The 22781-nt window shown below is 54.5% G+C and overlaps 3 protein-coding genes across 5 annotated transcripts in view; 2 read left to right on the top strand and 1 right to left on the bottom strand.

Annotated features, from left to right (window-relative positions):
* CMTR1 (cap methyltransferase 1) overlaps positions 1-10572 on the top strand; it is a 25591-nt gene extending 15019 nt beyond the window's left edge. Inside the window, exons 2-13 of the mRNA XM_072112843.1 lie at positions 4366-4545; positions 4616-4672; positions 7819-7876; positions 8017-8085; positions 8173-8304; positions 8430-8552; positions 8726-8817; positions 8912-8980; positions 9201-9248; positions 9482-9594; positions 9670-9778; positions 9981-10572. Of these exons, the coding sequence (XP_071968944.1) occupies positions 4366-4545; positions 4616-4672; positions 7819-7876; positions 8017-8085; positions 8173-8304; positions 8430-8552; positions 8726-8817; positions 8912-8980; positions 9201-9248; positions 9482-9594; positions 9670-9778; positions 9981-10143 (1213 nt within the window). The 3' untranslated portion in view covers positions 10144-10572. The remainder of the gene's footprint in view (positions 1-4365; positions 4546-4615; positions 4673-7818; positions 7877-8016; positions 8086-8172; positions 8305-8429; positions 8553-8725; positions 8818-8911; positions 8981-9200; positions 9249-9481; positions 9595-9669; positions 9779-9980) is intronic.
* The window catches only part of TBCD (tubulin folding cofactor D), a 648429-nt gene that overhangs the window by 68833 nt on the left and 556815 nt on the right, over positions 1-22781 (top strand). The window lies entirely within an intron of this gene.
* CCDC167 (coiled-coil domain containing 167) lies at positions 10999-15978 on the bottom strand. The gene is made up of 4 exons (XM_072112662.1): positions 15816-15978; positions 14267-14361; positions 13579-13631; positions 10999-11327 (listed from the first exon to the last, which is right to left on the bottom strand). Exons 1-4 carry the CDS (start codon positions 15957-15959, stop codon positions 11224-11226), a joined length of 396 nt encoding a protein of 131 aa, XP_071968763.1. The 5' UTR covers positions 15960-15978; the 3' UTR covers positions 10999-11223.

Below are 22781 nucleotides of genomic sequence, written 5' to 3'. Positions count from 1 at the left end.
CCTACTCCTAGATACATATCTCCAGAGGCTGAGCACATGGAACATACCTCTCACACCTGCACCCTCTGTCCTCCCCCTAGATACATATCTCCAGAGGCTGAGCACATGGAACATACCTCTCACACCTGCACCCTCTGCCCTACCCCTAGATACATATCTCCAGATGCTGAGCACATAGGACATACCTCTCACACCTGCACCCTCTGCCCTACTCCTAGATACATATCTCCAGAGGCTGAGCACATAGTACATACCTCTCACACCTGCACCCTCTGCCCTACTCCTAGATACATATCTCCAGAGGCTGAGCACATAGGACATACCTCTCACACCTGCACCATCTGCCCTCCGCGTAGATACATATCTCCAGAGGCTGAGCACATAGGACATACCTCTCACACCTGCACCCTCTGCCCTCCCCCTAGATACATATCTCCAGAGGCTGAGCACATAGGACATACCTCTCACACCTGCACCCTCTGCCCTCCCCCTAGATACATATCTCCAGAGGCTGAGCACATAGGACATACCTCTCACACCTGCACCCTCTGCCCTACCCATAGATACATATCTCCAGAGGCTGAGCACATAGTACATACCACTGTCTCACACCTGCACCCTCTGCCCTACCCCTAGATACATATCTCCAGAGGCTGAGCACATAGGACATACCTCACACCTGCACCCTCTGCCCTACCCACAGATGCATATCTCCAGAGGCTGAGCACATGGAACATACCTCTCACACCTGCACCCTCTGCCCTACCCATAGATACATATCTCCAGAGGCTGAGCACATGGAACATACCTCTCACACCTGCACCCTCTGCCCTACCCATAGATACATATCTCCAGAGGCTGAGCACATGGAACATACCTCTCACACCTGCACCCTCTGCCCTACTCCTAGATACATATCTCCAGAGGCTGAGCACATGGAACATACCTCTCACACCTGCACCCTCTGCCATCCCCCTAGATACATATCTCCAGAGGCTGAGCACATAGGACATACCGCTCACACCTGCACCCTCTGCCATCCCCCTAGATACATATCTCCAGAGGCTGAGCACATAGGACATACCTCTCACACCTGCACCCTCTGCCATCCCCCTAGATACATATCTCCAGAGGCTGAGCACATAGGACATACCTCTCACACCTGCACCCTCTGCCCTACCCCTAGATACATATCTCCAGAGGCTGAGCACATAGGACATACCTCTCACACCTGCACCCTCTGCCCTACTCCTAGATACATATCTCCAGAGGCTGAGCACATAGAACATACCTCTCACACCTGCACCCTCTGCCCTACTCCTAGATACATATCTCCAGAGGCTGAGCACATGGAACATACCTCTCACACCTGCACCCTCTGTCCTCCCCCTAGATACATATCTCCAGAGGCTGAGCACATGGAACATACCTCTCACACCTGCACCCTCTGCCCTACCCCTAGATACATATCTCCAGATGCTGAGCACATAGGACATACCTCTCACACCTGCACCCTCTGCCCTACTCCTAGATACATATCTCCAGAGGCTGAGCACATAGTACATACCTCTCACACCTGCACCCTCTGCCCTACTCCTAGATACATATCTCCAGAGGCTGAGCACATAGGACATACCTCTCACACCTGCACCATCTGCCCTCCGCGTAGATACATATCTCCAGAGGCTGAGCACATAGGACATACCTCTCACACCTGCACCCTCTGCCCTCCCCCTAGATACATATCTCCAGAGGCTGAGCACATAGGACATACCTCTCACACCTGCACCCTCTGCCCTCCCCCTAGATACATATCTCCAGAGGCTGAGCACATAGGACATACCTCTCACACCTGCACCCTCTGCCCTACCCATAGATACATATCTCCAGAGGCTGAGCACATAGTACATACCACTGTCTCACACCTGCACCCTCTGCCCTACCCCTAGATACATATCTCCAGAGGCTGAGCACATAGGACATACCTCACACCTGCACCCTCTGCCCTACCCACAGATGCATATCTCCAGAGGCTGAGCACATGGAACATACCTCTCACACCTGCACCCTCTGCCCTACCCATAGATACATATCTCCAGAGGCTGAGCACATGGAACATACCTCTCACACCTGCACCCTCTGCCCTACCCATAGATACATATCTCCAGAGGCTGAGCACATGGAACATACCTCTCACACCTGCACCCTCTGCCCTACTCCTAGATACATATCTCCAGAGGCTGAGCACATAGGACATACCTCTCACACCTGCACCCTCTGCCATCCCCCTAGATACATATCTCCAGAGGCTGAGCACATAGGACATACCGCTCACACCTGCACCCTCTGCCATCCCCCTAGATACATATCTCCAGAGGCTGAGCACATAGGACATACCTCTCACACCTGCACCCTCTGCCATCCCCCTAGATACATATCTCCAGAGGCTGAGCACATAGGACATACCTCTCACACCTGCACCCTCTGCCCTCCCCCTAGATACATATCTCCAGAGGCTGAGCACATAGGACATACCTCTCACACCTGCACCCTCTGTCCTCCGCGTAGATACATATCTCCAGAGGCTGAGCACATAGTACATACCTCTCACACCTGCACCCTCTGCCCTACTCCTAGATACATATCTCCAGAGGCTGAGCACATAGGACATACCTCTCACACCTGCACCCTCTGCCCTCCCCCTAGATACATATCTCCAGAGGCTGAGCACATAGTACATACCTCTCACACCTGCACCCTCTGCCCTCCCCCTAGATACATATCTCCAGAGGCTGAGCACATAGAACATACCTCTCACACCTGCACCCTCTGTCCTCCCCCTAGATACATATCTCCAGAGGCTGAGCACATAGGACATACCTCTCACACCTGCACCCTCTGCCCTACCCATAGATACATATCTCCAGAGGCTGAGCACATAGGACATACCTCTCACACCTGCACCCTCTGCCCTCCCCCTAGATACATATCTCCAGAGGCTGAGCACATAGGACATACCTCTCACACCTGCACCCTCTGCCCTACCCATAGATACATATCTCCAGAGGCTGAGCACATAGAACATACCTCTCACACCTGCACCCTCTGGAGATATGTATCTACGTGGAGGACAGAGGGTGCAGGTGTGAGAGGTATGTCCTATGTGCTCAGCCTCTGGAGATATGTATCTAGGGGGAGGACAGAGGCTGAGCACATAGGACATACCTCTCACACCTGCACCCTCTGTCCTCCGCGTAGATACATATCTCCAGAGGCTGAGCACATAGTACATACCTCTCACACCTGCACCCTCTGCCCTACTCCTAGATACATATCTCCAGAGGCTGAGCACATAGGACATACCTCTCACACCTGCACCCTCTGCCCTCCCCTAGATACATATCTCCAGAGGCTGAGCACATAGTACATACCTCTCACACCTGCACCCTCTGCCATCCCCCTAGATACATATCTCCAGAGGCTGAGCACATAGGACATACCTCTCACACCTGCACCCTCTGCCCTCCCCCTAGATACATATCTCCAGAGGCTGAGCACATAGGACATACCTCTCACACCTGCACCCTCTGTCCTCCGCGTAGATACATATCTCCAGAGGCTGAGCACATAGTACATACCTCTCACACCTGCACCCTCTGCCCTACTCCTAGATACATATCTCCAGAGGCTGAGCACATAGGACATACCTCTCACACCTGCACCCTCTGCCCTCCCCCTAGATACATATCTCCAGAGGCTGAGCACATAGTACATACCTCTCACACCTGCACCCTCTGCCCTCCCCCTAGATACATATCTCCAGAGGCTGAGCACATAGAACATACCTCTCACACCTGCACCCTCTGTCCTCCCCCTAGATACATATCTCCAGAGGCTGAGCACATAGGACATACCTCTCACACCTGCACCCTCTGCCCTACCCATAGATACATATCTCCAGAGGCTGAGCACATAGGACATACCTCTCACACCTGCACCCTCTGCCCTCCCCCTAGATACATATCTCCAGAGGCTGAGCACATAGGACATACCTCTCACACCTGCACCCTCTGCCCTACCCATAGATACATATCTCCAGAGGCTGAGCACATAGAACATACCTCTCACACCTGCACCCTCTGTCCTCCCCCTAGATACATATCTCCAGAGGCTGAGCACACAGGGCATACCTCTCACACCTGCACCCTCTGCCCTCCCCCTAGATACATATCTCCAGAGTCTGAGCACATAGGACATACCACTGTCTCACACCTGCACCCTCTGCCCTCCCCCTAGATACATATCTCCAGAGGCTGAGCACACAGGACATACCTCTCACACCTGCACCCTCTGCCCTCTGCTTAGGTACGTGGTCTGCAGAGGCCTGAAGGTCGGTATAGAGGACGTACGTAACTACTTGTTTACCGTCAATCTTCGGCTGAACCATCTGCGAGGCTCTGACCAGGACGTGAATCTGGTGGTGCCCCTGGAGGTGCTGAGAGGAGACCGGCAGTTCTATGAGTACATGGTGCGCTCCAATGAGAGGTGAGCACCTTACACCCCACTGATCGCCCTCCAAGTGTGTGCACCCCCTGACTCTCCCCTCCGTCCACAGCTTCTGTGAGGTCCAGATAAAAGCCTTGGCTAAGATCCACGCCTTCGTCCAAGACTCGTGAGTAAATCTTCACTCGTGCTGCTTCAGCATGGACACACAGTGATAACCCATGCTACAGGAAGGGGACAGCCATGTGCAGAGGGTACACGGGCTCTACAGCAGAGCAGCCTACTATGTACAGGGGGTACACGGGCTCTACAGCAGCAGTATGGTAGGAGGTCAGCAGGGCAGCCAGCTATGTACAGAGGGTACACAGACTCTACAGCAGCAGTATGGTAGGAGGTCAGCAGGGCAGCCAGCTATGTACAGAGGGTACACCGGCTCTACAGCAGGAGTATGGTAGGAGGTCAGCAGGGCAGCCAGCTATGTACAGAGGGTACACAGACTCTACAGCAGCAGTATGGTAGGAGGTCAGCAGGGCAGCCAGCTATGTACAGAGGGTACACAGACTCTACAGCAGCAGTATGGTAGGAGGTCAGCAGGGCAGCCAGCTATGTACAGAGGGTACACAGGCTCTACAGCAGCAGTATGGTAGGAGGTCAGCAGAACCACCTGCTGTGTACAGAGTATACACAGGCTCTACAGCACCAGTATGGTAGGAGGTCAGCAGGGCAGCCAGCCATGTACAGAGGGTACACAGATTCTACAGCAGGACTATGGTAGGAGGTCAGCAGGGCAGTCAGGTATATACAGAGGGTACACAGGCTCTACAGCAGCAGTATGGTTGGAGGTCAGCAGAACCATCTGCTGTGTACAGAAGGTACACCGACTCTACAGCAGCAGTATGGTAGGAGGTGAGCAGGGCAGCCAGCTATGTACAGAGTATACACAGGCTCTACAGCACCAGTATGGTAGGAGGTGAGCAGGGCAGCCAGCTATGTACAGAGTATACACAGGCTCTACAGCACCAGTATGGTAGGAGGTCAGCAGGGCAGCCAGCTATGTACAGAGGGTACACAGGCTCTACAGCAGCAGTATGGTTGGAGGTCAGCAGAACCATCTGCTGTGTACAGAAGGTACACCGACTCTACAGCAGCAGTATGGTAGGAGGTCAGCAGGGCAGCCAGCCATGTACAGAGGGTACACAGATTCTACAGCAGGACTATGGTAGGAGGTCAGCAGGGCAGTCAGGTATGTACAGAGGGTACACAGGCTCTACAGCAGGGCAGCCAGCTATGTACAGAGGGTACACAGGCTCTACAGCAGCAGTATGGTTGGAGGTCAGCAGAACCATCTGCTGTGTACAGAAGGTACACCGACTCTACAGCAGCAGTATGGTAGGAGGTGAGCAGGGCAGCCAGCTATGTACAGAGTATACACAGGCTCTACAGCACCAGTATGGTAGGAGGTGAGCAGGGCAGCCAGCTATGTACAGAGGGTACACAGGCTCTACAGCAGCAGTATGGTAGGAGGTTCAGCAGGGCAGCCAGCTATGTACAGAGGGTACAAAGACTCTACAGCAGGAGTATGGTAGGAGGTCAGCAGGGCAGCCAGCTATGTACAGAGGGTACACAGGCTCTACAGCAGCAGTATGGTAGGAGGTCAGCAGGGCAGCCAGCTATGTACAGAGGGTACACAGGCTCTACAGCAGCAGTATGGTAGGAGGTCAGCGGGACAGCCAGCTATGTACAGAGGGTACACAGATTCTACAGCAGGACTATGGTAGGAGGTCAGCAGGGCAGCCAGCTATGTACAGAGGGTACACAGACTCTACAGCAGGAGTATGGTAGGAGGTCAGCAGGGCAGCCAGCTATGTACAGAGGGTACACAGACTCTACAGCAGGAGTATGGTAGGAGGTTCAGCAGGGCAGCCAGCTATGTACAGAGGGTACACAGGCTCTACTGCAGGAGTATGGTAGGAGGTCAGCAGAACCACCTGCTGTGTACAGAAGGTACACAGGCTCTACAGCACCAGTATGGTAGGAGGTCAGCAGGGCAGCCAGCTATGTACAGAGGGTACAAAGACTCTACAGCAGGAGTATGGTAGGAGGTCAGCAGGGCAGCCAGCTATATACACAGGGTACACAGACTCTACAGCAGCAGTATGGTAGGAGGTCAGCAGGGCAGTCAGGTATGTACAGAGGGTACACGGGCTCTACTGCAGGAGTATGGTAGGAGGTCAGCAGAACCACCTGCTGTGTACAGAAGGTACACAGGCTCTACAGCACCAGTATGGTAGGAGGTCAGCAGGGCAGTCAGGTATGTACAGAGGGTACACAGACTCTACAGCAGGAGTATGGTAGGAGGTTCAGCAGGGCAGCCAGCTATGTACAGAGGGTACACAGACTCTACAGCAGGAGTATGGTAGGAGGTTCAGCAGGGCAGCCAGCTATGTACAGAGGGTACACAGGCTCTACAGCAGGAGTATGGTAGGAGGTTCAGCAGGGCAGCCAGCTATGTACAGAGGGTACACAGACTCTACAGCAGGAGTATGGTAGGAGGTCAGCAGGCAGCCAGCTATGTACAGAGGGTACACAGGCTCTACAGCAGCAGTATGGTAGGAGGTGAGCAGGGCAGCCAGCTATGTACAGAGGGTACACAGACTCTACAGCAGCAGTATGGTAGGAGGTCAGCAGGGCAGCCAGCTATGTACAGAGGGTACACAGACTCTACAGCAGGAGTATGGTAGGAGGTCAGCAGGGCAGCCAGCTATAAACACAGGGTACACAGACTCTACAGCAGGAGTATGGTAGGAGGTGAGCAGGGCAGCCAGCTATATACAGAGGGTACACAGGCTCTACAGCAGCAGTATGGTAGGAGGTGAGCAGGGCAGCCAGCTATGTACAGAGGGTACACAGACTCTACAGCAGGAGTATGGTAGGAGGTCAGCAGGGCAGCCAGCTATATACACAGGGTACACAGACTCTACAGCAGCAGTATGGTAGGAGGTCAGCAGGGCAGTCAGGTATGTACAGAGGGTACACGGGCTCTACAGCAGGGCAGCCTACTATGTACAGAGGGTACACAGACTCTACAGCAGGAGTATGGTAGGAGGTTCAGCAGGGCAGCCAGCTATGTATAGAGGGTACAAAGACAATGCAATGTTCATAATGTATAGACAGTATTGTAGTAGTACCCTGTGTGTACACTGGGTGACCCCTTTAATATTGCCCTATGGATATTATATGGTGGGGTGCTATTTGAGCTGCAGTGGACCCCACAAGCAACCTGTTATGGAAGATTCACTGTGTCATCTCTTACAGGACCTTGAGTGAACCCCACCAGGCTGATCTACGTAAAGAGTGTCTGAAGCTGTGGGGGGTAAGTAGCGCAGAGGGGGGGGGGGTCCATATCCTTATCATCTGCTGCACGACTAGAATGTATTGCTGATAATGATGGATGCCTCTGTGACGACACTGCAGCTCTCCTATGTTCTCATCTGTTCCTCCTCTTTCTGGCAGATTCCTGACCAGGCTCGAGTGGCCCCGACTAATACTGACCCTAAAACCAAATTCTTCCAGCTGATCCAGGTGGGACGTTTGCTCCAGCGCTGCTTTTCCTGCTCCTTTTTTTGAATTGGTGTCAAATGTAGCGTCTTCCTTCCTGTACATTTCCAGAGCAGGGACATAGACGTTTACAACCACAAGCCGACCCCCCTGACCGCCAAGACCCTGGAGAAGCTGAGCCACGTGCTGGACTACAGGTGCATGGTGTCCGGGAGCGAGCAGAAGTTCCTCCTGGGAATGGGGGTAAGACTGCAGACAGCCCTGATCACACAGGACGGCTCCTCACACTGCTGTGCTCTTAGGGGCACAGCAGTGTGAGGAGATGGCTGAGTGATTGTATTTTAACCCCTTTGTCACCATCTCTTTAGAGATCTCAGATCTACACCTGGGGCGGTCGACCCTCTGATCGTTGGACGAAACTGGATCTGAAAACGGAGCTTCCTAGAGACACCCTGCTCTCCGTGGAGATCGTCCATGAGCTGAAGGGCGAGGTGAGCGCAGAAACTTATCTTAGGTGAATGTGTCGCCAGTGATTAGAGTATTTATTACCTGGGACTCCCTTGTGGTGATCCCCCCCCCCCCTGCCCCACTGTCTGTATGGTAGTATCCATAGAGGCGGCCATATTGGTTGTTCCTTTTTGAGCCTTTCGTTTTGTGATTCCAGGGTAAAGCACAGAGAAAAATCGGGGCCATTCACATTCTGGATGTCCTTTTCCTCAATGGCATGGATGTCCGACCCCAGCACTTCAACCAGAGGTAAGTCCTACCACATCTCTGTGCGGCAGAAGACGAGGCCGACCCTTTATAACCCCAGGACTGATGTGATCATGACGTGTCGTCTCCCCTTCAGGATTCAGCTGGCTGAGAAGTTTGTGAAAGCCGTATCTAAGCCCAGCCGCCCCGATATGAACCCCATTCGGTGAGTGCACTGCCCCCCCCCCCCCAGGTCCTCTCCATTGCATCACAGTGTATCAGTGCAGGAAACTCGCTGTGAGCTGAGCAGAACGGCTGCACAGAGTGACAAACCTTCAGCTGTATGAGGAGAACCAACGAGTGCTGCCATTCACTTAAAGCAAGTGGAGATCTTGAAAGCTTGTGATGCGTCTCAAGATGTGAACTGACATGTGCTTCTCCTGCAGGGTGAAAGAGGTGTACAGGCTGGAGGAGATCCAGAAGATCTTCCTGAGGTAATGGACTCCCCATTAGGGGCCTGTGTGCACCCGCTGCTTCATGCTGCACGCTCCGGCAATTAATGGGGAAGTTAAGTGTGAATTCTGACTAGCAAAATCGTCTGGAGTAGAAGGGGCTTCTGGGGGGCAGGAGCTTGTGTTATTGATAGGGGATCATCTATCAGATCTGTGTGGGGTGAGACCCCCTATAATGTGAGGTTATACAATGTGTCTCCTGTGCTTGGGCCTAGGCTGGAGATGAAGGTCATTAAGAGCTCCGGTGGGATTCCCCGACTGTCCTACACCGGCCGAGACGACCGTCACTTTGTGCCCTCAGGTCTATACATTGTAAAGACGATGAACGGTGAGTGCAGCACAGCGCAACGCCTCACAGGCGCCTCCATCCCCTCCCCCAACAATAACCTCTGTCCCCCCGCAGATCCCTGGACCATGGCCTTCAGTAAAAGTCACAACCGCAAATACTTCTACAACCTCAAGACCCACAAGTCCATCTACGAGGTCCCTGTTGAGTCCATTGCACCATTTCAGTAAGTCTGGAGCCCCTTCTCATGAGATTTATCCTGCGGGTAGAGGATAACAATGTGATTAGGGGTCTGACTATATCCCACCCATCACAATTATTCCCTATCTGCAGGGTAATGGGGTCTGGGAGACCCCTAATCACTTATGGGACAGCCCTATGAGAGTGAATGTCCTGTAGCTACGTTGTGGGGTCTTTGTGTCTTGCAGCGTTTGCTTCGCAGAGCGGCTCTTCTGGGAGTGGGGCGAGGGGGTACAGATCCACGAGTCTCAGAAACAAGACCCCAACACGGAGAAGCTTTCCAAAGACGCCGTCCTGCACTTCATCCGGATGCACCAGCCCTCGTCCTCCGGGGGCAGGGAGGAGAGGTAGTGACGGGCGCAGGCGACCCCTGAAGGGGGGAAGGAACTCTACAGGCGAATGGAGACCCCCAAAGAGACATGAATTGCACTGCAGACGAGGGGCTCGTCCGGGACATGTTTCCCTTTAGCTTCCCCTGTGATTTCTGTTCAGTTCCTCTTGTGAATTACAGAAAGTCTCTTAATACTAGAGCCAAGAGCTGGGATCAGTGTGTGGGGCTCATCCCCTAGAAGGCTCCTGGGACTCTTTATGGACAGAATTATATGGACTGGATTGAAGTAGCAGAAGATCTGGACTCTGAGGTGAAGAACCCCTGAGCGGTGCTGCCTCTGCGGCTTCATGTCCCGTCCCTCATGCTATCGGTGTGCGTTTTACTGCATGGTTTGCCTTGTACCCAAGTCCTAGGGAGACACCGCAATAAAGCACTAGAGTTTGGATATATCACTAGATTCGGGCGCCTCGTTGTGCGGAGGGGAGAGTCCTCGTTATTTGGGGGACAGGTAAGTTGTAATGGAGTGAGGGGTCTACTACTGCGGCCCTCCACCTAGATTTATGGACATGGCGAGAATCTGCCGCTGCCTTCTCTTCCAGGACCCCCCTATCATGGACTTCAGATACCCCAGAAATCAGCGCTCCAAAACCTTCTTGTAACAAGGGTCCAGTCTGCTGCCACTCCTCCATGTCACACTGTGCGGGCGCATGTGACGCCATCTTTGGGCTTCAGAACCGATGTGCAGGGCATTGCTACAGCTATGGGTTCTCCCCTGCTGATGGGTCAGGACCTCCCCTGCTCACCATGTATTACTATGACCCCGCAGCCTGAGGTCACTGATCTATAGATTCCCCAGAAACACATAAGATGTATGAAAAAAAAAATATTTATTTTTATACAAATGTATAAAATGTTCTACATTGTATCGGTGATATCAGCAGCATTAGACGGGCGGAGGCCGCAGCTCGGAGGCTCCATCTCATTGTCTCACAATCTGTCCGAAGCCGGAATGTGGCTGGAAGTGTCTGGAATCTGCTCCTTGACCCCTGACCTTCATTTCCCTGAACCTAAAGACCGCATGGAGGCATCTTCACCGCAGGTCACATGGTCCACAAGTAATAGACCAGCACGATGAGGAAGAAGAGGGCAAAGGACACCATGGCGTTCTTCCGGTTCTCGTGTCGTAGTGATTTCAGCTCCTTCTCTGAAGAGACAAGATGGTGAATCCTGGGTAATGCTCCGCCCCATACTGTCATACACCGTGTGATGCTCCACCCCTGAGGACCTGCCCTGTGTAATGCTCCACCCGTACATATGTCCCCTATAGACAGCAATGACCATATGGATTGATACAATGCAGCACACGTCCAGCTCCCTACACGAGGAAGACAAGGCATGTCCTATCTTTTCCAGTATTATGACCCAATTAATTGCTTTGGAGAGGGAAGGGGTCTCCTCTCCATCGTACCCCTCTATCGAGGTCCTTCCCTACATAATTCTGTGTGATGCTTCACCCCTGAGGTCCTACCCTGTGTAATACTGTGACGCTACGCTCCTGAGGTCCTTCCCTGCATAATACTGTGTGATGCTCCGCCCCAGAGGTCCTTCCCTGCATAATACTGTGTGACGCTCCACCCCTGAAGTCCTGCCCTACATTATACTGTGTGATGCTCCGCCCCTGAGGTTCTTCCCTGCATAATACTGTGTGATGCTCCGCCCCTGAGGTTCTTCCCTGCATAATACTGTGTGACGCTCCGCTCCTGAGGTCCTTCCCTGCATAATACTGTGTGATGCTCCGCCCCTGAGGTCCTTCCCTACATAATTCTGTGTGACACTCCGCCCCTGAGGTCTTACCCTGTGTAATACTGTGACTCTCCGCCCCTGAGGTCCTTCCCTGCATAATACTGTATGATGCTCTGCCCCTGAGGTCCTTCCCTACATAATACTGTGTGATGCTTCGCCCCTGAGGTCCTTCCCTGTGTAATACTGTGACGCTCTGCTCCTGAGGTCCTTCCCTGCATAATACTGTGTGATGCTCCACCCCTGAGGTCCTGCCCTACATAATTCTGTGTGATGCATCGCCCCTGAGGTCCTTCCCTGTGTAATACGGTGACGCTCTGCTCCTGAGGTCCTGCCCTACATTATACTGTGTGACGCTCCACCCCTGGGGTCCTGCCCTACATTATACTGTGTGATGCTCCGCCCCTGAGGTCCTTCCCTGTGTAATACTGTGTGACGCTTCACCCCTGAGGTCCTGCCCTACATTATACTGTGTGATGCTCCGCCCCTGAGGTTCTTCCCTGCATAATATTGTGTGCCGCTCCGCCCCTGAGGTCCTTCCCTACATAATTCTGTGTGATGCTCCGTCCCTGAGGTCCTTCCCTGCATAATACTGTGTGATGCTTCACCCCTGAGGTCCTGCCCTACATTATACTGTGTGATGCTCCGCCCCAGAGGTCCTTCCCTGCATAATACTGTGTGACGCTCCACCCCTTAGGTCTTGCCCTACATTATACTGTGTGCCGCTCCGCCCCTGAGGTCCTACCCCGTGTAATACTGTGACTCTCCGCCCCTGAGGTCCTTCACTGCATAATTCTGTGTGATGCTCCGTCCCTGAGGTCCTTCCCTACATAATTCTGTGTGATGCTCCACCCCTGGGGTCCTGCCCTACATTATACTGTGTGATGCTCCGCCCCTGAGGTCCTTCCCTACATAATACTGTGTGACACTCCACCCCTGGGGTCCTTCCCTACATAATTCTGTGTGACGCTTCACCCCTGAGGTCCTGCCCTACATTATACTGTGTGATGCTCCGCCCCTGAGGTTCTTCCCTGCATAATACTGTGTGATGCTCCGCCCCTGAGGTCCTTCCCTGCATAATACTGTGTGACGCTCCACCCCTGAGATTCTGCCCTGCATAATACTGTGTGATGCTCCGCCCCTGAGGTCCTTCCCTACATAATCCCTGTGTAATACTGTAACGCTTCCGCTTCACCCCTGAGGTTCTGCCCTACATTATACTGTGTGATGCTCCGCCCCTGAGGTCCTTCCCTGTATAATACTGTGTGATGCTCCACCCCTGGGGTCCTGCCCTACATTTTACTGTGTGATGCTCCGCCCCTGAGGTCCTTCCCTGCATAATACTGTGTGATGCTCCACCCCTGAGGTCCTGCCCTACATTATACTGTGTGATGCTCCGCCCCTGAGGTCTTACCCAACATTATACTGTGTGATGCTCCGCCCCTGAGGTCTTGCCCTACATTATACTGTGTGATGCTCCGCCCCTGAGGTCCTGCCCTACATTATACTGTGTGATGCTCCGCCCCTGACATCCTTCCCTGTAATAATACTGTGTGATGCTCCACCCCTGAGGTCCTTCCCTATATAATACTGAGCTATGCTCCGCCAACACTGTGTCCACCCTCCAAGCTACAGAGGCCCCTCCCACTACTTACCGTAATGAGACATCTTGTTGGTCAGGGAGTTTTTCTCCTTTTCTAACTTTTGCCTTCAAAAAAGAAGAAGAGAAAATAGTTGAGGCTAATTACAAGACTGCAAAGACTCGACCCCAGGATTGTGAGATGACGATGACACAGGATGGATCCTCCTTCCCTCCATAGTGCCCCCTCCCTTCCTCTGCCCATCTCCCCTCTGCTGCCCATTGCCCCCCTACCTTTACCATGCCACCATTCTTTCCCCATCCTTTCTACCCTCCCCCATCCTCGCCTTGCCTCCTCCCACTGTTGCCCCTCTCACTTGCCCTCCTCCCTCTCTCTCCTCCTTCTGTCGCCCCTCTGACCTCCCCTCGTGGGCCTCTCTCGCCTCCCCCTCCTCCCCTTGTTGCCCCCTCTCGCCTTCCCTTGTTGCCCTCTCTCTCACCTCCCCTCCTCCCCATGTTGCTCTCTCTTGCCTCCCCTCCTCCCCTCGTTGCCCTCTCTCTCGCCTCCCCTCCTCCCCTCGTTGCCCTCTCTCTCGCCTCCCCTCCTCCCCTTGTTGCCCTCTCTCTCACCTCCCCTCCTCCCCATGTTGCTCTCTCTTGCCTCCCCTCCTCCCCTCTCTCTCGCCTCCCCTCCTCCCCTCGTTGCCCTCTCTCGCCTTCCCTTGTTGCCCTCTCTCGCCTTCCCTTGTTGCCCTCTATCTCACCTCCCCTCCTCCGTTAGCTCATCTTTGCGTAGTCTGTAGTCGACCTCTTCCAGGCTGTTCCTGCAGGACTGCAGCCGCTCCTCCGCGCTGTCTATCTGCAGGAGAAACGCAGGACGCCGTTAGTAGGTGAGCGAGGGATAAATATGTGCAAAATAAACAACGTCATTTTTATTACAGGTTTACACAGACTCAATCGGGAATAAAAAATAAACCAACAGACAATAGTGTGCGACTTCTGAATAATAGCTGCAATAAGGTGACTGCATGTACGAAAAACATAAACCTCAATGAATATATTAAGATGGAGCGCCAATAGCAATGTATATAAACCATAAATGAATTAGTCTATTGCAATGGCCTCCATAGGTTGTAGTATGGATCACATGATACTATCTAGTACCTGGCGTCACGCAGCTTGCGTTCCATTCATTGAGCGGCTGCCACAATATGACGTATTTCAGGCGCTTGTGAATTGTACCGCGCATGCACCATATTTTGACCGGAACTGCGCGCCAAGCAGCCACAGGTACATAAGGCAATCCTCCCCTGCTATGCACTTACTCCCGATGAAGCCCACCTGACAGGTGTTGGGACTGGTAACTAACTTTCCGTTTCTCATACTGAGATTAGTTTATAAATATCTGGTTACTGTCACTTTTATTGAGAATATCATGTGATTTCGACCTATGGAGACCATTGCAATAGACTAATTCATTTATGGTTTATATACATTGCTATTGGCGCTCCATCTTAATATATTTATTGAGGTTGATGTTTTTCGTACATGCAGTCTCCTAATTGCAGCTATTATTCAGAAGTCGCACACTATTGTCTGTTGGTTTGTTTTTTATGTCCGATTGAGTCTATGTGAACCTATAATAAATATGACGTTGTTTATTTTGCACATATGCATCCCTCTTCCTTCTTTGTTATATTCAATGTCTTATTGGATGCAGCTAAATGATCATATCCCGGCCTAATCAGGATATGACATATTAGTAGGTGCGCAGCGCCCCCTCTCCTCCCCCGTCACCCAGATACGGGCGATAGTAACCGCAGGATACCGAGGTCTGACCTATAACCTAGGGACAGGACCTGTACATGTGTCTCGTGTGGTGCTGGGTCACACTATGGCGGCTCCCGTGGCCTCTCAAAGCGCAGCCCAGAGCCCACTAGTCACAGAGACTGTGGACACAGTAGCCAATCAGGATCCAGCTAACAACCAGGGGCCACCATGTCAACAAACAGGAAGTCAGCTTACATCTATTTACCTATATCCACCAATCAGATTGAAGCTGTTATTTTATCAGAACCCACCTAATCACCTGCAACCAATCAGAGTCCAGGTTTTATTCGTTTCCATAGGCAACAGCCCCTTTAACCAATTAGATCGTAGCTTACATTTATATAAATAGGTACAAAGTGAGACACATGCTGTGATTTGCTGATAGAAAGCTGGAATGTGATTGGTTCTATCGGGTGTTATTACTGTGTGAGCTGGAATGTGATTGGTTACTTGGCGCCATAGCGCGTACACTGCGGCTCTCACCTCCTTCACCACGCTGATCCTGTCCCTCTTCTTCCTCGCCATGTTACTCTTCCGGGACACGTCTCCTTCTGTATTATTACTGCCGCCGCCATGTGTCACCGGGGCGGGGCCTGAGGCCGCGGCCGCCATCATAGTCAGGGTCATACAGAGTTCTCGTGGTCCGCCATGTTTGAGAGGGGAAGATGACGTCACAGACGCGGCGCAGACATATTAGGTAAGGGCAGGAGAAGGGGCAGCCATGGAAAGTCTCATCGCCATGATAAGTCCGGGCGGCGCCATGTTTACTGAGGGCAGCTGTGTGAACTACAGCTCCCAGCATGCTCCAGGGCAGCGGCCCGGGCTGTTGTCAGAGAGGAACATCACATTTATCATGTACATTATTATGCCAGGGGGAAGGAAGAGAGGGAAGGAATTCAACTGCATCTGTGTCTCCTCCTGTCCCTGCGCCCCCTCTCCCTCTGTCCCTGCTCCCCCTCTCCTCCGGTCCTTTCTCTCCCTCTCCTCCTGTCCCTGCTCCCCCTCTCCCTCTGTCCCTGCTCCCCCTCTCCTCCGGTCCTTTCTCTCCCTCTCCTCCTGTCCCTGCACCCCCTGTGCCTCTCCTCCTGTCCCTGCTCCCCCTCTCCCTCTGTCCCTGCTCCCCCTCTCCCTGCTCCCCCTGTCCCTGCACCCATGTGCCTCTCCTCCAGTCCCTTCTCCCCCTCTCCTCCTGTCCCTTCTCCCCCTGTCCCTGCACCCCCTCTCCCTCTGTCCCTGCTCCCCTCTCCTCCTGTCCATGCTCCCCCTCTCCCTCTGTCCCCGCTCCCCCTCTCCCTGCTCCCCCTGTCCCTGCACCCCCTGTGCCTCTCCTCCGGTCCCTGCTCCCCCTCTCCCTCTGTCCCTGCTCCCCCTCTCCCCCTGTCCCTGCTCCCCCTCTCCCTGCTCCCCCTGTCCCTGCACCCCTTGTGCCTCTCCTCCTGTCCCTTCTCCTCCTGTCCCTGCGCCCCCTCTCCTCCTGTCCCTGCTCCCCCTCTCCCTCTGTCCCTGCTCCCCCTCTCCTCCGGTCCTTTCTCTCCCTCTCCTCCTGTCCCTGCTCCCCCTCTCCTCCTGTCCATGCTCCCCCTCTCCCTCTGTCCCCGCTCCCCCTCTCCCTGCTCCCCCTGTCCCTGCACCCCCTGTGCCTCTCCTCCGGTCCCTGCTCCCCCTCTCCCTCTGTCCCTGCTCCCCCTCTCCCTGCTCCCCCTGTCCCTGCACCCCTTGTGCCTCTCCTCCTGTCCCTTCTCCTCCTGTCCCTGCGCCCCCTCTCCTCCTGTCCCTGCTCCCCCTCTCCCTCTGTCCCTGCTCCCCCTCTCCTCCGGTCCTTTTTCTCCCTCTCCTCCTGTCCCTGCTCCCCCTCTCCCTCTGTCCCCGCTTCCCCTCTCCCTGCTCCCCATGTCCCTGCACCCCCTGTGCCTCTCCTCCGGTCCCTTCTCCCCCTCTCCTCCTGTCCCTTCTCCCCCTGTCCCTGCGCCCCCTCTCCTCCTGTCCCTGCGCCCCCTCTCCTCCTGTCCCTGCTCCCCCTCTCCCTCTGTCCCTGCTCCCCCTCTCCTCCGGTCCTTTCTCTCCCTCTCCTCCTGTCCCTGCTCCCCCTCTCCCTCTGTCCCCGCTCCCCCTCTCCCTGCTCCCCCTGTCCCTGCTCCCCCTGTCCCTGCACCCCCTGTGCCTCTCCTCCTGTCCCTGCTCCCCCGCTCCCCCTGTCCCTGCGCCCCCTCTCCCTGCTCTCCTGCTCCCTCTATTTATTGACTTCTCTATTTGGATGGTGATTTGGTTATTGTTATTCCCGGCTGTTGCCGACTCGGATTGTACCTCCCATTATTGTGTTTGTTTGTCTGTATTGTTACGTGTTCACACCTTACCCAGGGAGGGAACGTCGCCCAGTTATTGGCCTTCGTTTAGGGGGGGACCCAATAAGTAGGTAGGGACAGATTGGGGGTCTCAGTGTCAGGGCTCACTGTCCTTGTTTGTGCCATTACATTCTATCACTGGGCCAGTATTATGGGGGCCATTAGCAGCCAGATACATGGCCCAGTTCAGATGGTACAGAACCTTGCAGAGCGGGTTCGGTTGCAGGAACAGCGCCCCCCTGCGCCCTCAGGTTTGTCATATGTGAACCTAAAGTCAAGCTGCCTGATCTCTTTAGTGGTGATAGGAAGCTTTACTTCTCCTTCAGGGAGAGCTGTAACTTGTATTTTCGTCTTAGGCCCCAGTCTTCAGGAAATGAAGTTCAAAAGGTGGGCATCATCATGTCACTCCTGCGAGGTGGTCCCCCAGAGTGGGCATTATCATGTCACTCCTGCGAGGTGGTCCCCAGAGTGGGCATTATCATGTCACTCCTGCGAGGTGGTCCCCAGAGTGGGCATTATCATGTCACTCCTGCGAGGTGATCCCCCAGAGTGGGCATCATCATGTCACTCCTGCGAGGTGGTCCCCCAGAGTGGGCATTATCATGTCACTCCTGCGAGGTGGTCCCCAGAGTGGGCATTATCATGTCACTCCTGCGAGGTGGTCCCCAGAGTGGGCATTATCATGTCACTCCTGCGAGGTGGTCCCCAGAGTGGGCATTATCATGTCACTCCTGCGAGGTGGTCCCCAGAGTGGGCATCATGTCACTCCTGCGAGGTGGTCCCCCAGAGTGGGCATTATCATGTCACTCCTGCGAGGTGGTCCCCAGAGTGGGCATTATCATGTCACTCCTGCGAGGTGGTCCCCAGAGTGGGCATTATCATGTCACTCCTGCGAGGTGGTCCCCCAGAGTGGGCATTATCATGTCACTCCTGCGAGGTGGTCCCCAGAGTGGGCATTATCATGTCACTCCTGCGAGGTGGTCCCCAGAGTGGGCATTATCATGTCACTCCTGCGAGGTGGTCCCCAGAGTGGGAATTATCATATCACTCCTGCGAGGTGGTCCCCAGAGTGGGCATTATCATGTCACTCCTGCGAGGTGGTCCCCAGAGTGGGCATTATCATGTCACTCCTGCGAGGTGGTCCCCAGAGTGGGAATTATCATATCACTCCTGCGAGGTGGTCCCCAGAGTGGGCATTATCATGTCACTCCTGCGAGGTGGTCCCCAGAGTGGGCATCATCATGTCACTCCTGCGAGGTGGTCCCCCAGAGTGGGCATTATCATGTCACTCCTGCGAGGTGGTCCCCAGAGTGGGCATCATCATGTCACTCCTGCGAGGTGGTCCCCCAGAGTGGGCATTATCATGTCACTCCTGCGAGGTGGTCCCCAGAGTGGGCATTATCATGTCACTCCTGCGTGGTGGTCCCCCAGAGTGGGCATTATCATGTCACTCCTGCGAGGTGGTCCCCAGAGTGGGCATTATCATATCACTCCTGCGAGGTGGTCCCCAGAGTGGGCATTATCATGTCACTCCTGCGAGGTGGTCCCCAGAGTGGGCATTATCATGTCACTCCTGCCAGGTGGTCCCCCAGAGTGGGGATTATCATGTCACTCCTGCCAGGTGGTCCCCAGAGTGGGCATTATCATGTCACTCCTGCGAGGTGGTCCCCAGAGTGGGCATTATCATGTCACTCCTGCGAGGTGGTCCCCAGAGTGGGCATTATCATGTCACTCCTGCGAGGTGGTCCCCAGAGTGGGCATTATCATGTCACTCCTGCGAGGTGGTCCCCAGAGTGGGCATCATCATGTCACTCCTGCGAGGTGGTCCCCAGAGTGGGCATCATCATGTCACTCCTGCCAGGTGGTCCCCAGAGTGGGCATCATCATGTCACTCCTGCGAGGTGGTCCCCAGAGTGGGGCATTATCATGTCACTCCTGCGAGGTGGTCCCCAGAGTGGGCATTATCATGTCCCTCCTGCGAGGTGGTCCCCAGAGTGGGCATTATCATGTCACTCCTGCGAGGTGGTCCCCAGAGTGGGCATTATCATGTCACTCCTGCGAGGTGGTCCCCAGAGTGGGCATTATCATGTCACTCCTGCGAGGTGGTCCCCAGAGTGGGCATCATCATGTCACTCCTGCGAGGTGGTCCCCGGAGTGGGCATTATCATGTCACTCCTGCTAGGTGGTCCCCAGAGTGGGCATTATCATGTCACTCCTGCGAGGTGGTCCCCAGAGTGGGGCATTATCATGTCACTCCTGCGAGGTGGTCCCCAGAGTGGGCATTATCATGTCACTCCTGCGAGGTGGTCCCCAGAGTGGGGCATTATCATGTCACTCCTGCGAGGTGGTCCCCCAGAGTGGGCATTATCATGTCACTCCTGCCAGGTGGTCCCCAGAGTGGGCATCATCATGTCACTCCTGCGAGGTGGTCCCCAGAGTGGGCATTATCATGTCACTCCTGCGAGGTGGTCCCCAGAGTGGGCATTATCATGTCACTCCTGCGTGGTGGTCCCCCACAGTGGGCATTATCATGTCACTCCTGCCAGGTGGTCCCCAGAGTGGGCATCATCATGTCACTCCTGCGAGGTGGTCCCCGGAGTGGGCATTATCATGTCACTCCTGCGAGGTGGTCCCTGGAGTGGGCATCATCATGTCACTCCTGCGAGGTGGTCCCCCAGAGTGGGCATTATCATGTCACTCCTGCGAGGTGGTCCCCAGAGTGGGCATTATCATGTCACTCCTGCGAGGTGGTCCCCCAGAGTGGGCATTATCATGTCACTCCTGCGAGGTGGTCCCCAGAGTGGGCATTATCATGTCACTCCTGCGAGGTGGTCCCCAGAGTGGGCATTATCATGTCACTCCTGCCAGGTGGTCCCCAGAGTGGGCATTATCATGTCACTCCTGCGAGGTGGTCCCCCAGAGTGGGCATCATCATGTCACTCCTGCGAGGTGGTCCCCCAGAGTGGGCATTATCATGTCACTCCTGCGAGGTGGTCCCCAGAGTGGGCATTATCATGTCACTCCTGCGAGGTGGTCCCCAGAGTGGGCATTATCATGTCACTCCTGCGAGGTGGTCCCCCAGAGTGGGCATTATCATGTCACTCCTGCGAGGTGGTCCCCCAGAGTGGGCATTATCATGTCACTCCTGCCAGGTGGTCCCCAGAGTGGGCATTATCATGTCACTCCTGCCAGGTGGTCCCCAGAGTGGGCATTATCATGTCACTCCTGCCAGGTGGTCCCCAGAGTGGGCATTATCATGTCACTCCTGCGAGGTGGTCCCCCAGAGTGGGCATTATCATGTCACTCCTGCGAGGTGGTCCCCAGAGTGGGCATTATCATGTCACTCCTGCCAGGTGGTCCCCAGAGTGGGTATTATCATGTCACTCCTGCGAGGTGGTCCCCAGAGTGGGCATCATGTCACTCCTGCGAGGTGGTCCCCAGAGTGGGCATTATCATGTCACTCCTGCGAGGTGGTCCCCAGAGTGGGCATTATCATGTCACTCCTGCGAGGTGGTCCCCAGAGTGGGCATCATCATGTCACTCCTGCCAGGTGGTCCCCAGAGTGGGCATCATCATGTCACTCCTGCGAGGTGGTCCCCCAGAGTGGGCATCATCATGTCACTCCTGCCAGGTGGTCCCCCAGAGTGGGCATCATCATGTCACTCCTGCCAGGTGGTCCCCCAGAGTGGGCATTATCATGTCACTCCTGCGAGGTGGTCCCCCAGAGTGGGCATTATCATGTCACTCCTGCGAGGTGGTCCCCCAGAGTGGGCATTATCATGTCACTCCTGCGAGGTGGTCCCCAGAGTGGGCATTATCATGTCACTCCTGCGAGGTGGTCCCCAGAGTGGGCATCATCATGTCACTCCTGCCAGGTGGTCCCCAGAGTGGGCATCATCATGTCACTCCTGCGAGGTGGTCCCCAGAGTGGGCATCATCATGTCACTCCTGCCAGGTGGTCCCCCAGAGTGGGCATCATCATGTCACTCCTGCCAGGTGGTCCCCAGAGTGGGCATTATCATGTCACTCCTGCCAGGTGGTCCCCAGAGTGGGCATTATCATGTCACTCCTGCCAGGTGGTCCCCAGAGTGGGCATTATCTTGTCACTCCTGCGAGGTGGTCCCCAGAGTGGGCATCATCATGTCACTCCTGCGAGGTGGTGCCCAGAGTGGGGCATTATCATGTCACTCCTGCGAGGTGGTCCCCCAGAGTGGGCATTATCATGTCACTCCTGCCAGGTGGTCCCCAGAGTGGGGCATTATCATGTCACTCCTGCGAGGTGGTCCCCAGAGTGGGCATTCTCGTTAGCCTCTGATGCACCTGCATTGACCTCTGTGGATCTCTATATGAGGAACAAGACAGATCCAGTTATGCTGAGGGTCAGTAACTGCCCTAGGTCAGGGTAAGCGTGCGGGGGAGGACTATTGCTCTGAATTCAGGAGGTGGCCGTCCCAGCGGGTTGGGGGTGATCGTGCCCTTAGGTACCAGTTCAGATTGGGCCTGTCTGATGCCCCTAAAGATCTGCTAGTGGGACATCCCAAACCTAACGCTCTAGAACAGGCGATGTCTCTGGCAGTCAGAGTAGTCCGGCGCTATGGGGAAGGTAAGTGTCTGCTTTCTGTGTACCTACCTCTCTGCCTTCTTTCTCTGTCAATCCTTCTAAAGAATCTCGGGGGAACACAGGAGAACCCATGCGAGTGGGCGCCATCTCTACCGGAACCGCAAGGAGCACCGTAAAAGGAATTCGCTCTGTTTCTACTGTGGGAACTCCGGTCACCTGATAAGGACGTGTCCTGTAAGACCAGCGCCGGAAAACTCCAGCGCCAGAAAACTCCAGCGCCAGAAAACTCCAGCGCCGGAAAACTCCAGCGCCAGAAAACTCCAGCGCCGGAAAACTCCAGCGCCAGAAAACTCCAGCGCCTAGGCCGCCTACGGGAAGGTCCAAATCAGTCTCTAATGTTACCTATAACTCTCTCAGTCAATGAGAGATCGGTTTCTGGCAAAGCCTTTGTGGATTCAGGGGCTGCAGAAACTTCACTTTTGTGATAAGGGTTCTGCTGAGTCCTTGCCCCCACATAGGCTTTATGATTGTGGAATTGATATCCTG

This window comes from Engystomops pustulosus, chromosome 6 (genome assembly GCF_040894005.1).
Source record: "Engystomops pustulosus chromosome 6, aEngPut4.maternal, whole genome shotgun sequence".
NCBI lineage: Eukaryota > Metazoa > Chordata > Amphibia > Anura > Leptodactylidae > Engystomops > Engystomops pustulosus.
The sequence above is the reverse complement of the archived record's forward strand: the minus strand, read 5'-3'. Positions and strand labels throughout refer to the sequence as shown.